Raw genomic sequence first — 16,621 nt, 5'->3', positions numbered from 1 at the left:
GCCCTGGCATCTAATTTTCATATGTTCATGTCAACAGGAAGGTCTCTCTTTGTGAAGAGGTTGCACAGCCAGCTGAAAATGCAGTTTAATGGAGCAAAAGTGACTCGAAAAGTTATTCGATTGATTGACCCTCAGGTGGATGAGAATGAAGTCCTGGGGTCCCTTCTGCCTTTCCTGGATGCCCAGTATCAGAGGAGACCCATAATATTCCACTTTGACGTGACCTCTTCAGTAAGTCGAACTTCCCTGATAGTTCAGACGGTAAAGAAACTGCCTGCAATGCAGGAGACCCAGGTTTAATCCCTGGTCAGGAAGATCCCCTGGAGAAAGGAATGGCTACCCACTCCAGTATTTTTGGAATTCTGGAGAATTCCATGGACAGAGGAGCCTGACAGGGTATATATAGTCCATGGGGTCGCAAAGAGTCAGACACAACTGAGCGACTAACATTTTCACTTTCACTTTCACTTCAGTAAGTTGCCCCCAGGTTCTAGCTGAGTGGCTGGGTAGGGAAAGACATAGCTTCCACATCCTGCCCTACCCTATCCCCAGTATAAAGAATTTGTTTTTTCTACATGCATTGATACTCAGTGTCATTGTAAAATAGAGCAGAATAAGAAGGCCCTTAGGGTTGGGAGGACTGCTATCTTCTGTGTAAGTATTTACAGACCCACATGATTGTATCCTTAGGTGCGGACTGGTATTTGGGTGTTTCTCTTCAAACTCCTCATTCTCCAGTACTTAATGGATATAAATGGGAAGATGTGGCTTCGGAACCCATGCCACTTATATATCATTGAAATCCTAGAAAGGAATTCAACATTGCCACGAAGGCCTTCGAAGCTGGTGTGTATCAGGGTACTCTCATGCTGCTGTGGGGGCAGGGGCTTTTATTCATGTTTGTGACTCCCCACTTTTGCCTTAGCAGAGTAGCTGAGTACAGTGTTAGTAAAGAAGAATCTTTAAGCTTATTTTTAAATAATGCATGGAATACAAAGATTCTTTTATTAATGAATAGTACCTTAGATTTGTTCTCTTTGGGGTGAGTGCTGTGTGTTTGGGTTAAATGCCAGTGGTGATTGGAATGCAGGAACTTCACTCGCTAGGAGAAGCACCATCTTTCTTAATGACAGCCAACATGGGAAAGAGAATTCCGTTATATCAATTTCTTAACCGAAGGGAGTTTTATGCTCGTACGCACAGACAAACACGCGTGTATGTGCTTGGAGAGATTTAGTTCCAAGAGGCTGAGTAGAAAAGGGCTTTGTTATTTACAGTGCAGCTCACACCATGCCTGAATGTGCAGAAGGTAACACCTCATGCAAAGAGTTATCTACAGAAATCTCTTCATGAAAAGTGATTTTTCATAAAGGTCCATGTAGTCTAGACCATGTTGAGGATTAAAACACAAAAGCACTTTTTGGGAAATTCAGCCATAACTCATTTCATTTGTGTCTCTCCTTTCCAGAATGCACTTGTCCCCCAGTTCAATTTTCTAGACATCTTCCCCAAAGTGACCTGCAGACCTCCCAAAGAAGTGATCAACATGGAGCTGGATCCTCAGCAGAGCTACAAAGAGCCAGGAATGGATCAGAGAGCATTCCATAGTGAAATATTCCAGAGACCTTACCAATATTTAAGACGGTTCCATCAGAAAGAAAACCTAGACACATTCCAGTACCAAAAAGGTTCTGTTGAGGGCAGCCCTGGTGAATGCATCCAGCACCTCCTGATTTACTGCGGGGTGATAAACCCATCCTGGTCAGAACTTCAGAACTTTGCTCGGTTCCTGAACTACCAGCTCCGAGATTGTGAGGCCTCACTCTTCTGTAATCACACCTTTGTTGGAGACACATTGGTGGGTTTCAAGAACTTTGTGGTCACCTTCATGATTTTCATGGCCCGAGATTTCGCCACACCTACACTTCTCTCATCTGACCAAAGTCCGGGAAAGTACATGATCACTATGGATGGGGTCAAAGAAGAAGACCTCGCCCCTTTCTCTCTCCGGAAGAGGTGGGAGTCGGAGCCCCACCCATATGTTTTTTTCAACAGTGACCACACATCCATGACGTTCATAGGTTTCCATTTCCAATCCAACCAGAACGGTGGTGTTGATGCCATAGACTGCTTGAGTGGGAAAGTAATCAAGAAGGATGTTATGACAGTGCAACTGTACCAGGGGCTGTTGCTTCAGAGGGTGCCCTTCAACATTGACTTTGACCAGCTTCCCAGACATGAGAAACTAGAAAAACTGTGCCTGGCATTGGGTATCCAGTGGGCCAGTGACCCTGATGAAACATATGAGCTTACAACAGATAATATGCTTAAGATCCTTGCCATTGAGATGCGTTTCCGGTGTGGCATCCCCGTCATCATCATGGGAGAAACCGGCTGTGGGAAAACCAGACTCATTAAATTCCTTAGTGACCTGCGGCGTCAGGGTGCTGATGCTGAAACCATGAAGTTGGTCAAGGTCCACGGAGGAACAACTGCCGACATGATCTACTCCAAGGTCAGGGAGGCTGAAAAGCTGGCCCACATCAATAAGGCCCAGTATCAGTTGGACACCATCTTGTTCTTCGATGAAGCCAACACCACGGAGGCCATAAGTTGCATCAAAGAGGTCCTGTGCGACCACACAGTGGGTGGCCAGCCCCTGGATAAGGATTCTGGCTTGCATATCATTGCAGCCTGCAACCCTTACCGGAAGCACACCCAGGAGATGATCTGCCGTCTGGAGTCAGCTGGATTGGGGTACAGGGTTAGTGCAGAAGATACGGCCGAGAGGCTTGGCTCCATCCCCCTGAGGCAGCTGGTGTACCGTGTCCACGCTCTGCCGCCGAGCCTGATCCCCCTGGTGTGGGACTTTGGACAATTGAATGACTCTGCAGAAAAACTCTACATCCATCAGATTGTCCAGAGACTGGTAAAGTCCATCGTGATGGTGCAGAGCGAGACTCATGTAATCACGGAAGTGCTTTCTGCCTCTCAGGGTTTCATGAGGAAAAGACAAAATGAGTGCAGCTTTGTCAGCCTCAGGGATGTAGAACGCTGTGTGAAAGTTTTCAAATGGTTTTACGACCACAGTGAGATGCTCTTGTCTAAGTTGGATTCCTTTCTCTCTGAGACTGGGGTCATCCAAAATGACTTTGAGAGAGATCCTGTCCTCTGGTCCCTGGTTCTGGCCATTGGGGTATGTTACCATGCCTCTTTAGAGGAGAAGGAATCTTATCGGAGAGCTATTTGCAGGTTCTTTCCAGCACCATATAATGACAGCAGGGTTATCCTGGATGAGATAACGCAAACCCAGGATCTTTTCCTGCATGGTGTGTCTCTGAGGAAAACGATCGCCAGGAACTTGGCTTTGAAGGAGAACGTCTTCATGATGGTTATCTGCATCGAGCTCAAGATTCCTCTCTTCCTGGTGGGCAAGCCCGGCAGCTCCAAATCTCTCGCCAAGACCATCGTGGCAGATGCCATGCAAGGCCAGGCTGCACACTCGGACCTCTTCCGGCACCTGAAGGAGGTCCATTTGGTGTCATTCCAGTGTAGTCCACATTCCACCCCACAGGGCATCATAGGCACCTTCAAGCAGTGTGCCCGTTTCCAGCAGGGGAAGGACCTCGAGCAGTATGTCTCCGTGGTGGTGTTAGATGAGGTTGGACTAGCAGAAGACTCACCCAAAATGCCCCTGAAGGCACTGCACCCATTGCTGGAAGATGGATGCATTGAAGATGATCCTGCCCCCCACAAAAAAGTTGGCTTCATAGGCATTTCCAACTGGGCCCTGGATCCCGCCAAGATGAACCGGGGTATATTTGTGTCACGTGGCAGCCCCAACAAAAGAGAGCTCATTGAGAGTGCCAGGGGAATTTGCGCTTCAGAGCCCCTCATCCAAGAAAGAATCCGAGGATACTTCACATCCTTTGCCAAAGCCTACGAAACAGTGTGTAAGAGGCAGGACAAGGAATTCTTTGGGCTTCGTGATTACTACAGCCTCATCAAAATGGTCTTTGCTGCAGCCAAAGCTTCTAATAAGGAGCCTTCCCCTCAAGACATCGCACAAGCTGTCCTTCGGAACTTCAGTGGCAAAGACGACATTCGTGCCCTGGACATCTTTTCAGCCAATTTACCCGAGGCAAAGTACACAGAGGAAGTCAGCACCATGCAGCTGATCTACCAGAACTTATACGGCCATCTTCAGACGATGCATGGCAGAGAGCTGGATGACTCCGAGTCCCGCTACCTGCTTGTGCTGACCAGAAATTACGTGGCCCTACAGATCCTCCAGCAGGCATTCTTCATTACAGATCAACCAGAGATTATTTTTGGATCCAGTTTTCCCAAAGATCAAGAGTACAACCATATCTGCCGAAATATCAACCGAGTAAAGATCTGCATGGAAACCGGCAAGATGGTGGTGCTGCTCAACCTGCAGAACCTCTATGAGAGCCTCTACGACGCACTCAATCAATACTATGTCTACCTTGGCGGTCAGAAGTACGTGGACCTGGGTCTGGGGACCCATCGGGTCAAATGTCGAGTTCACCCAGACTTCCGCTTGATAGTCATTGAGGAGAAAGATGTCGTCTACAAACATTTTCCCATCCCCCTCATTAACCGGCTGGAGAAGCACTATCTGGACATCAACACCGTTTTGGAGAAATGGCAGAAGAATATCGTGGAAGAGCTCAAGGTGTGGGTGGAGAAGTTTATAGATGTGAAAGCAGAGCAGTTTCTCGCCAGACCCAAGTACAGCCCTTCTGATGTCTTCATTGGGTACCACTCAGACACATGTGCCTCGGTGGTACTCCAGGTCATAGAGCAGGTACGGCCCAAGGTCTTGACTGATGAACTTTACCAGAAAGTCTCTGCGCAGGCCAAGTCAGTGCTGCTGGATTGTGCCACCCCTGATGCTGTGGTCCGTCTGAATGCTTCCTCACTCGGCCAGTTCACTGCACAGTCCCTGTCGGAAGAATACTATTACAGGCAGCAACATAACTCCTTTGCAGACTTCCTCCGGGCTCACCTTTGCACGATGGATTCAGAACGCCATGCCATCTTCACAGAGGTTATTATCTTTCTGTATTTTACCCTTTTCCTCTTTCACCTCTGGGTCCTTGACTTCCTAGCATCAAGAATTCAAGATGCTTTGCAAATCAGTGTATCGAATCCGTAAATGAACGTGTGGAGACTTTTGGTTCCTCTGCGTGGTCAGGGCAAGGAGACCTACATATCTTGACGGTTAGTGTTACCAGGTGTTGAGTGCCCATTTTCGGCAGTGCTGTGTACAGTGCTCCGTTCATCCAGGGAAATACCATGTTCGAGTACTGCTCTGAGGACTGCGGATATAAAGATGAGTTGGCATAGGGCTTGTACTTGGTCAGCATACAGTGTAAGGGTGAAAGACACTCATGAATGGGTACTGTTGACATCTTATGATAGTGTTATCCACAGAGGCAAAGAGGAGCAGCACAGATCAGGATGAGCTCACGAACTCATCTTTAAGAGGTGACCATCAAGCTGATTGTAAAGTATGGTTTGGAAGGTATTATAAGCAGAGGGTCCTACTTGAGCAAGGATGTCAAGGTTTAAAAAATCCAGTCTTTGCAGGAAACCAGGAGTTAATTACTGATGAAGCCTAAAGCTCAAGGCCCTAAGTTCTGAGAGATGGGAGTGAGATATAGCCAGACAAACTTCATGGAGGGTCTTTTCAGTGGCACCAAGGAGCTTTGCTTTCCTGTGTAAGGGGAGTGATGGAGAAATGTGTGTGGAAATGTGTCCCACTACCTGAGAGAGGAAGAGGGAAAAAGTCTGATAAAAGACTCACAGATAAGATATACCAGTAGTGAGGCTGCAGTACCAGTTCAGTCAAAGGATGGATGGGTGGAATTGAGACATAGTGAGGATTCATATTGGCAGAGATAAAGATTGATTTTTTACAGGGGCTCTGGGAGATGGAGGAGGCTAAGGATGACTCCATGGTTTCTTCCTTGGTTGACCAGAAGTTTGGTTAATCACATCTCTGTTGTTGTTCAGTTAGCAAGTTGTGTCTGCCTTTGTGACCCCATGGACGAAAGCATGCCAGGCTTCCCTGTCTCTCACCATCTCCTGGAGTTTGCCCAACTTTGTGTCCATTGCATCAGTGATGCCATCCAACCATCTCATCCTCTGCTGTCCCCTTCTCCTTCTGCCTTCAATCTTTCTCAGCATCAGGGTCTTTTCCAGTGAATCGGCTGTTTGCATCAGGTGGCCAACGTATTGGTGCTTCAGCTTCAGCATCAGTCCTTCCAATTAGTATTCAGGGTTGATTGCCTTTAAAATTGACTGATTTGATCTCCTTGCTGTCCAAGGGACTCTCAGAGTCTTCTCTAGGCACCACAGCTTGAAAACATCAATTCTAAAGCACTCTGCCTTCTTTATGGTCCCGCTCTCACAACCATACGTGACTACTGGAAAGACCATAGTTTTAACTATACAGACCTTTGTTGGCAAAGTGATGTCTTTGCTTTTTAATACACTGTCTAGGTTTGTCATAGCTTTCCTGCCAATGACAAACTGGTTATCAGCAACAAGTCTGGTGGAGGCAATGATGAATTCCATTTGAGATGGGCTTTGATGTTCCTGTAACATCTAGGTAGTCTGTCATCAATTGGAGATAGGAATAGGAAGCTCAGTGATAAGGCCAGCCTGGAGATAATGATTCAGGGCCTAGCAGCGTGCCCTTAAAGAGTGTACTGGTTGCACTGTGTGGTGTGATCCAGTAGCAGGGGAGATTTGGTTAACAGCTGTGGGGAAGACAGCTGGCTCCACGGAAAGTTTGAAGTAAGATTGCAAAGGACAAGTGGTATTTGTTCTGAGTGCTATGGTATCATCACAAGCAGGGTTCAAAGGAAGAAAAGATGTTGGAATCTAGGAAGAAGATTCAAAGGCATCTTAGGGGTGGATGAGTCTTCTCTCCAATACCTTTGATCCTGTAGGTTCTGTTTGCCTCAGCACCACCTCATGTTAGAAAACTCCTCTGGGTTTGGATTCCCAGTTGGGTCTGTGTACCAACTGCACAATGATGAGCCCATAGAAGCTATTTGCTGAGCATCCTCATGTTTCTTGGATCTAAATCTAGGAGACAACGCTTTCTTGCATTCCACTGAATGATTTTAATTTCCTGCCTTTGCAGATCACTACATTCTCCAGGCTGCTAACCAGTCATGACTGTGAACTTTTAGAATCAGAAGTAAAGGACTGGACTGTGAAACTCAGCATCTTGTCACTGCAACAGTTTGACACCGAGTACTCTTTCCTCAAGGAAGTTCGGTGAGGATCCCTGCCCTCCCCTCCCTATCTTCTCCCTCCGTAGGATCAACCTAAGCATCACACACATGTATTTCATATGTGTGACTATTAACCACTGGTGTTTCCTAACCAGCTTTGGTTAGTGAACCTTGAGAACATGTGACTCTGAAAAGGATGCGTTTTACTTTTCCAAGTGTCCTGATCTCTGTTGTCCTCTCTGAAAACATCCTTTCTGACTCCAGCATCGTTATGTCTCATTAGGAGGCATCTATTGGGGCTTTTTTCTCTCTCCACTGGAATGTCTACTCACCTTACAGAGGAAAATCCCACTTGAATAGTTTTCCTATATAGCCCTTATGGTTCCCATCACTCTGGAGAATATTATCACCAACTTTTAGGACAGAAAACTCACTTGGATAATTTCCTTTTTCTTTCAGAAACTGCTTAGCTCACACAGCCAGGTGTAAAATTCTGGTTATTCAAACAGATTTTGAAGATGGAAGTCACAGTGCTCAGCTCATCGCCTCAGCTAAGTATGTCTTTTTTCTTTTTCTCAGAAACTACATAGTTAGTTAGTTCAGTCGCTCAGTCGTGTCTGACTCTTTGAGACCCCATGAATCGCAGCTCGCCAGGCCTCCCTGTCCATCACAAACTCCCGGAGGTTGCTCAAACTCATGTCCATCGAGTTGGTGATGCCATCCAGCCATCTCATCCTCTGTCGTCACCTTCTCCCCCTGCCCAGAATCCCTCCCAGCATCAGCGTCTTTTCCAATGAGTCAACTCTTCGCATGAGGTGGCCAAAGTATTGGAGTTTCAGCTTCAACATCAGTCCTTCCAATGAACACCCAGGACTGATATGCCTTAGGATGGGCTGGTTGGATCTCCTTGCAGTCCAAGGGACTCTCAAGAGTCTTCTCCAACACCACAGTTCAAAAGCATCAATTCTTCGGCACTCAGCTTTCTTCACAGTCCAAGTCTCACATCCATACATGACCACTGGAAAAACCATAGCCTTGACTAGATGAACCTTTGTTGGCAAAAGTAATGTCTCTGCTTTTTAATATGCTGTCTAGGTTGGTCATAATTTTCCTTCCAGGAGTAAGCATCTTTTAAGTTCATGGCAGCAATCACCAGCTGCAGTGATTTTGGAGCCCCCCCCAAAAATAAATTCTGACACTGTTTCCACTGTCTCCCCATCTATTTGCCATGAATTGATGGGGCCAGATGTCATGTGCTGTTTAGGTTGGTCATAACTTTCCTTCCTAGGAGTAAGCATCTTTTAATTTCATGGCTGCAACCACCATCTTCAGTGATTTTGGAGCCCAGAAAAATAAAGTCAGCCATTGTTTCCACTGTTTCCCCATCATTTCCATGAAGTGATGGGACTGGATGCCATGATCTTAGTTTACTGAATGTTGAACTTTAAGCCAACTTTTTCACTCTCCTCTTTCACTTTCATCAAGAGATTTTTAGTTCCTCTTAACCTTCTGCCATAAGGGTGGTGTCATCTGCATATCTGAGGTTATTGATGTTTCTCCTGGCAATCTTGATTTCAGTTTGTGCTTCCTCCAGCCCAGCATTTCTCATGATGTACTCTGCATATAAGCTAAATAAGCAGGGTGATAATATGCAACCTTGACATACTCCTTTTCCTATTTGGAACCAGTCTGTTGTTCCATGTCCATAGGATACCCCAAATTTATTCAGGAGCTCCTAAAGAATTTTTTCTTTAAAAATTGTATAGTATCAGAATAAACATAGAAATAAAAATTATTCTCCATTTTCATTCCCCTAAATATGGACTAGAGAAACAAAGAGAGAAAAGGCTCTTCAGTTCAGTTCAGTTCAGTTCAGTTCACTCAATCATGTCCGACTCTTTGCGACCCCATGAATTGCAGCACGCCAGGCCTCCCTGCCCATCACCAACCCCCAGAGTTTACTCAAACCCGTCTCGATCGAGTTGGTGATGCCATCCAACCATCTCATCCTCTATCGTCCCCTTGTCCTCCTGCCCCCAATCCCTCCCAGCATCAGGGTCTTTTCCAATGAGTCAACTCTTTGCATGAGGCGGCCAAAGTCCTGGAGTTTCAGCATAAGTCCTTCCAATGAACACCCAGGACTGATCTCCTTTAGGATAGACTGGTTGGATCTCCTTGCAGTCCTGAAAAGGCTCTTAACAATGGAAAAATAGACAAATGCAAGAAGTATAAATAACAGAATGTTAGCAGGATATAAGAGAGTATCGTTGAAACATATTTTAGCTGACATGATTTGGTCATTATTCATTTTATTTTATTTTTTTTCCCTTTATTTATTTATTTATTTTTTCAGTGGGTTTTGTCATACATTGATATGAATCAGCCATAGATTTACACGTATTCCCCAACCCGATCCCCCCTCCCACCTCCCTCTCCACCCGATTCCTCTGGGTCTTCCCAGTGCACCAGGCCCGAGCACTTGTCTCATGCATCCCACCTGGGCTGGTGATCTGTTTCACCATAGATAATATACATGCTGTTCTTTTGAAACATCCCACCCTCACCTTCTCCAACAGAGTTCAAAAGTCTGTTCTGTACTTCTGTGTCTCTTTTTCTGTTTTGCATATAGGGTTGTCATTACCATCTTTCTAAATTCCATTTATATGTGTTAGTATGCTGTAATGTTCTTTATCTTTTTGGCTTACTTCACTCTGTATAATGGGCTCCAGTTTTATCCATCTCATTAGAACTGGTTCAAATGAATTCTTTTTAACGGCTGAGTAATATTCCATGGTGTATATGTACCACAGCTTCCTTATCCATTCATCTGCTGATGGGCATCTAGGTTGCTTCCATGTCCTGGCTATTATAAACAGTGCTGCAATGAACATTGGGGTGCACGTGTCTCTTTCAGATCTGGTTTCCTCAGTGTGTATGCCCAGAAGTGGGATTGCTGGGTCATATGGCAGTTCTATTTCCAGTTTTTTAAGAAATCTCCACACTGTTTTCCATAGCGGCATTCCCACCATTTCCATAGTTTGCATTCCCACCAACAGTGTAAGAGGGTTCCCTTTTCTCCACACCCTCTCCAGCATTTATTGCTTATAGACTTTTGGATAGCAGCCATCCTGACTGGTGTGTAATGGTACCTCATTGTGGTTTTGATTTGCATTTCTCTGATAATGAGTGATGTTGAGCATCTTTTCATGTGTTTGTTAGCCATCTGTATGTCTTCTTTGGAGAAATGTCTGTTTAGTTCTTTGGCCCATTTTTTGATTGGGTCATTTATTTTTCTGGAATTGAGCTTCAAGAGTTGCTTGTATATTTTTGAGATTAATCCTTTGTCTGTTTCTTCATTTGCTATTATTTTCTCCCAATCTGAGGGCTGTCTTTTCACCTTACTTATACTTTCCTTTGTTGTGCAAAAGCTTTTAAGTTTCATTAGGTCCCATTTGTTTAGTTTTGCTTTTATTTCCAATATTCTGGGAGGTGGGTCATAGAGGATCTTGCTGTGGTTTATGTCGGAGAGTGTTTTGCCTATGTTCTCCTCTAGGAGTTTTATAGTTTATGGTCTTACATTTAGATCTTTAATCCATTTTGAGTTTATTTTTGTGTATGGTGTTAGAAAGTGTTCTAGTTTCATTCTTTTACAAGTGGTTGACCAGCTTTCCCAGCACCACTTGTTAAAGAGGTTGTCTTTTTTCCATTGTATATCCTTGCCTCCTTTGTCAAAGATAAGGTGTCCATAAGTTCGTGGATTTATCTCTGGGCTTTCTATTCTGTTCCATTGATCTATATTTCTGTCTTTGTGCCAGTACCATACTGTCTTGATGACTGTGGCTTTGTAGTAGAGTCTGAAGTCAGGCAGGTTGATTCCTCCAGTTCCATTCTTCTTTCTCAAGATTACTTTGGCTATTCGAGGTTTTTTGTATTTCCATACAAATTGTGAAATTATTTGTTCTAGTTCTGTGAAAAATACCGTTGGTAGCTTGATAGGGATTGCATTGAATCTGTAGATTGCTTTGGGTAGAATAGCCATTTTGACAATATTGATTCTTCCAATCCATGAGCATGGTATGTTTCTCCATCTGTTTGTGTCCTCTTTGATTTCTTTCATCAGTGTTTTATAGTTTTTTATGTATAGGTCTTTTGTTTCTTTAGGTAGATATACTCCTAAGTATCTTATTCTTTTTGTTGCAATGGTGAATGGTATTGTTTCCTTAATTTCTCTTTCTGTTTTTTCATTGTTAGTATATAGGAATGCAAGGGATTTTTGTGTGTTAATTTTATATCCTACAACTTTACTATATTCATTGATTAGCTCTAGTAATTTTCTGGAAGAGTCTTTAGGGTTTTCTATGTAGAGGATCATGTCATCTGCAAACAGCGAGAGTTTCACTTCTTCTTTTCCTATCTGGATTCCTTTTACTTCTTTTTCTGCTCTGATTGCTGTGGCCAAAACTTCCAACACTATGTTGAATAGTAGTGGTGAGAGTGGGCACCCTTGTCTTGTTCCTAATTTCAGGGGAAATGCTTTCAATTTTTCACCATTCAGGGTGATACTTGCTGTGGGTTTGTCATATATAGCTTTTATTATGTTGAGGTATGTTCCTTCTATTCCTGTTTTCTGGAGAGTTTTAATCATAAATGGGTGTTGAATTTTGTCAAAGGCTTTCTCTGCATCTATTGAGATAATCATATGGTTTTTATCTTTCAATTTGTTAATGTGGTGTATTACATTGATTGATTTGCGGATATTAAAGAATCCTTGCATTCCTGGGATAAAGCCCACTTGGTCATGGTGTATGATTTTTTTAATATGTTGTTGGATTCTGTTTGCTAGAATTTTGTTAAGGATGTTTGCATCTATGTTCATCAGTGATATTGGCCTGTAGTTTTCTTTTTTTGTGGCATCTTTGCCTGGTTTTGGAATTAGGGTGATGGTGGCCTCATAGAATGAATTAGGAAGCTTACCTTCATCTGCAATTTTCTGGAAGAGTTTGAGTAAGATAGGTGTTAGCTCTTCTCTAAATTTTTGGTAGAATTCAGCTGTGAAGCCATCTGGTCCTGGGCTTTTGTTTGCTGGAAGATTTTTGATGACAGTTTCGATTTCCTTGCTTGTGATGGGTCTGTTAAGATCTTCTATTTCTTCCTGGTTCAGTTTTGGAAAGTTATACTTTTCTAAGAATTTGTCCATTTCATCCAAGTTGTCCATTTTATTGGCATAGAGCTGCTGGTAGTAGTCTCTTATGATCCTTTGTATTTCAGTGTTGTCTGTTGTGATCTCTCCATTTTCATTTCTAATTTTGTTAATTTGGTTCTTCTCTCTTTGTTTCTTAATGAGTCTTGCTAATGGTTTGTCAATTTTGTTTATTTTTTCAAAAAACCAGCTTTTAGCTTTGTTGATTTTTGCTATGGTCTCTTTAGTTTCTTTTGCATTTATTTCTGCCCTAATTTTTAAGATTTCTTTCCTTCTGCTAACTCTGGGGTTCTTCATTTCTTCCTTCTCTAATTGCTTTAGGTGTAGAGTTAGGTTATTTATTTGGCTTTTTTCTTGTTTCTTGATGTAAGCCTGTAATGCTATGAACCTTCCCCTTAGCACTGCTTTTACAGTGTCCCATAGGTTTTGGGTTGTTGTGTTTTCATTTTCATTCATTTCTATACATATTTTGATTTCTTTTTTGATTTCTTCTATGATTTGTTGGTTATTCAGAAGCGTGTTATTTAGCCTCCATATGTTTGAATTTTTAACAATTTTTTTTCCTGTAATTGAGATCTAATCTTACTGCACTGTGGTCAGAAAAGATGACTGGAATGATTTCAATTTTTTTGAATTTTCCAAGACCAGATTTATGGCCCAGGATGTGATCTATTCTGGAGAAGGTTCCATGTGCACTTGAGAAAAAGGTGAAGTTGATTGTTTTGGGGTGAAATGTCCTATAGATATCAATTAGGTCTAGCTGGTCCATTGTGTCATTTAAGGTTTGTGTTTCCTTGTTAATTTTCTGTTTAGTTGATCTATCCATAGTTGTGAGTGGGGTATTAAAGTCTCCCACTATTATTGTGTTACTATTAATTTCCTCTTTCATACTCGTTAGCGTTTGCCGTACATATTGCGGTGCTCCTATGTTGGGTGCATATATATTTATAATTGTTATATCTTCTTCTTGGATTAATCCTTTGATCATTATGTAGTGTCCTTCTTTGTCTCTTTTCACATCCTTTATTTGAAAGTCTATTTTATCTGATATGAGTATTGCGACTCCTGCTTTCTTTTGGTCTCTGTTTGCGTGAAATATTTTTTTCCAGCCCTTCACTTTTAGTCTGTATGTGTCTCTTGCTTTGAGGTGGGTCTCTTGTAGACAGCATATATAGGGGTCTTGTTTTTGTATCCATTCAGCCAATCTTTGTCTTTTGGTTGGGGCATTCAACCCATTTACATTTAAGGTAATTATTGATAGGTGTGGTCCCGTTGCCATTTACTTTGTTGTTTTGGATTCACGTTTATACAACCTTTCTGTGTTTCCTGTCTAGTGAAGATGCTTTAGCATTTGTTGAAGAGCTGGTTTGGTGGTGCTGAATTCTCTCAGCTTTTGCTTGTCTGTAAAGCTTTTGAATTCTCCTTCATATCTGAATGAGATCCTTGCTGGGTACAGTAATCTAGTTGTAGGTTATTTTCTTTCATTACTTTCAGTATGTCCTGCCATTCCCTTCTGGCCTGGAGGGTTTCTATTGATAGATCAGCTGTTATCCTTATGGGAATCCCTTTGTGTGTTATTTGTTGTTTCTCCCTTGCTGCTTTTAATATTTGTTCTTTGTGTTTGATCTTTGTTAATTTGATTAATATGTGTCTTGGGGTGTTTCGCCTTGGGTTTATCCTGTTTGGGACTCTCTGGGTTTCTTGGACTTGGGTGGCTATTTCCTTCCCCATTTTAGGGAAGTTTTCAGCTATTATCTCCTCGAGTATTTTCTCATGGCCTTTCTTTTTGTCTTCTTCTTCTGGGACTCCTATGATTCGAATGTTGGGGCGTTTCACATTGTCCCAGAGGTCCCTAAGGTTGTCCTCATTTCTTTTGATCCTTTTTTCTTTTTTCCTCTCTGCTTCATTTATTTCCACCATTTTATCTTCTACCTCACTTATCCTATCTTCTGTCTCCGTTATTCTACTGTTGGTTCCCTCCAGAGTGTTTTTGATCTCATTCATTGCATTATTCATTTTTAATTGACTCTTTTTTATTTCTTCTACGTCTTTATTAAACATTTCTTGCATCTTTTCAATCTTTGTCTCCAGGCTATTTATCTGTTGCTCCATTTTGTTTTCAAGATTTTGGATCATTTTTATTATCATTATTCTAAATTCTTTTTCAGGTAGATTCCCTATCTCCTCCTCTTTTGTTTGACTTGGTGGGCATTTTTCATGTTCCTTTACCTGTTGGGTATTTCTCTGCCTTTTCATCTTGTTTAGATTGCTGTGTCTGGACTGGGCTTTCTGTATTCTGGAGGTCTGTGGTTCCTTTTTATTGCGGAGGTTTTACCCAGTGGGTGGGGTTAGACGATTGGCTTGTCAAGGTTTCCTGGTTAGGGAAGTTTGCGTCGGTGTTCTGGTGCGTGGAACTTGATTTCTTCTCTCTGGAGAGCAATGGAGTGCTCAGTAATGAGTTTTGAGATGGGTCCATGTGTTAGGTGTCACCTTGGGCAGCCTGTATGTTGACATTTAGGGCTATGTTCCTGCATTGCTGGAGAATTTGCGTGGTATGTCTTGCTCTAAAACTTATTGGCTCTTGGGTGGTGGTTGGTTTCAGTGTAGGTATGGAGGCTTTTGGACGGTCACTTATTACTTAAATTTCCATGTAGTCAGGAGTTTTCTGGTGTTCTCTGGTTTTGGGCTTAAGTCTCCTGCCTCTGGATTTTAGTTTTATTCTTCCTGTAGTCTCAGGACTTCTCCAACTATACAGCACTGATAATAAAACTTCTAGGTTAATGGCGAAAAGATTCTCCCCCGTTAGGGACGCCCAGAGAGGTACACAGAGTTACATGAAGAAGAGGAGAGGGAGGAGGGAGATAGTGATGAGCAGGAGGAGAAAAAAGGGGACTCAAGAGGAGAGAGACAGATCTATGCAGTTGTCTGTTCCCAGAGTGTTCTCCGTAGCCCAGACACCCACCAAGATTCACAGAATTGGATTGGGAAGAGAAGGGGAAAGGAGGAAATAGAGGTGTTCTGAGGTAGGAAACAGAGAGTCAAGATTGGGAGAGAGTAATCAACACACTCCTGAATAAAAATGGGAACTGAATATTGGATTCTTAAATGTTCACAATGTATATCACATACTGAAAAACAAAGATTAAAAATCTAGAGTGGAGGTTAGACTCTTAAAAATACTATATTAAAAACAAAAACCAAAACACACACAAAAAATTTTAAAAATATATATGAAGTTCAGTTTAAAAATAGGGCTTCTCTTTTTTTTTTTTTTTGGTAAGGTTATAGTGTTATTGAAAATTAAAATTAAGGAGTAGTAGAGGAGTACTAGAGGACTTTAAAAGAAATAAGAGAAAAAGAAAAATAGAAAATAGAAGAGAAAAAGGAGGAAAAAAAAAAAAGAATTGTCCCTAATTAAAAAAATCATAAAAATCTATGAAAATGAAAGTTAAGGAGTAATGGGGGAGTAATAGGGAATTTTAAAGGAAAATAAAAGAAAAAATAAAAAAGAAAAAAATTAAAAAAAAATTTTTTTTTCTTACTTAAAAAAAAAAAAAAGGTAAAAATATATCTAGGAATTTCTCTGGAGCTGTTGCGGTCAGTGTGGGTTCGGCTCAGTTTCAGATATCTCCTCGTTCCAGCTTATATTTCTCGATATCTACAGGCCCCTTCCTGTGTAATCGGTGTTTTCTACAGGGATTTTAATCTGTTGCACCGGTCCCTTCTGAAGCGGTTCCCTTTGTTTATTTGGCTTCTGTTTGCCGGTTTCTTCAGAGCCTCATTTCCGCCCTGACACAGGCGGGCGGAGGTGGACTCTTATTCAGGTAGCTAGTTCCGTCACGCTGCGGGGAGGGGCTAGCGCTGTGGGGAGGAGTTGGCGCTGCGGGGAGAGGCTGGCGCTGCTTTCTCCGTCTGCGCTGCTCAGGCTCCCGGCTGCTCCATATGGAGCGCGCCCCGCGCGCAGCTCCAGGCCTCAGGTGTTCCACAAAAGCGCGGAACAAAAGGCTGCGTCCGCTCTTGTGCCTTCCCAGTCAGAGCGGTCCAGGCAGCCAGGGGCTTGACGGCGCACTTTCCCCGGGTGCGGTGCGCCCACTCCCTTCCACGGTCCCAATCTCGATTACCGCCGGCGCCAGTCGGGTGCGTGCGC

The 16,621-nt window shown here is 42.9% G+C and overlaps 1 protein-coding gene across 2 annotated transcripts in view; it reads left to right on the top strand.

The window, feature by feature from the left end:
• Positions 1-16,621, top strand: part of LOC133057722 (E3 ubiquitin-protein ligase RNF213-like) — a 124,456-nt gene that overhangs the window by 62,695 nt on the left and 45,140 nt on the right. For both annotated transcript variants that reach the window (XM_061144589.1, XM_061144588.1), the window contains 5 exons: positions 38-231; positions 691-846; positions 1,469-5,074; positions 7,181-7,317; positions 7,734-7,829. In XM_061144589.1, coding sequence (XP_061000572.1) covers positions 38-231; positions 691-846; positions 1,469-5,074; positions 7,181-7,317; positions 7,734-7,829 — 4,189 coding nt within the window. The remainder of the gene's footprint in view (positions 1-37; positions 232-690; positions 847-1,468; positions 5,075-7,180; positions 7,318-7,733; positions 7,830-16,621) is intronic.

This window comes from Dama dama, chromosome 5 (assembly GCF_033118175.1).
Source record: "Dama dama isolate Ldn47 chromosome 5, ASM3311817v1, whole genome shotgun sequence".
Taxonomy (NCBI): Eukaryota; Metazoa; Chordata; class Mammalia; order Artiodactyla; family Cervidae; genus Dama; species Dama dama.
Note: the sequence above shows the minus strand (reverse complement) of the source record. Positions and strands in the feature narration are given on the sequence as shown.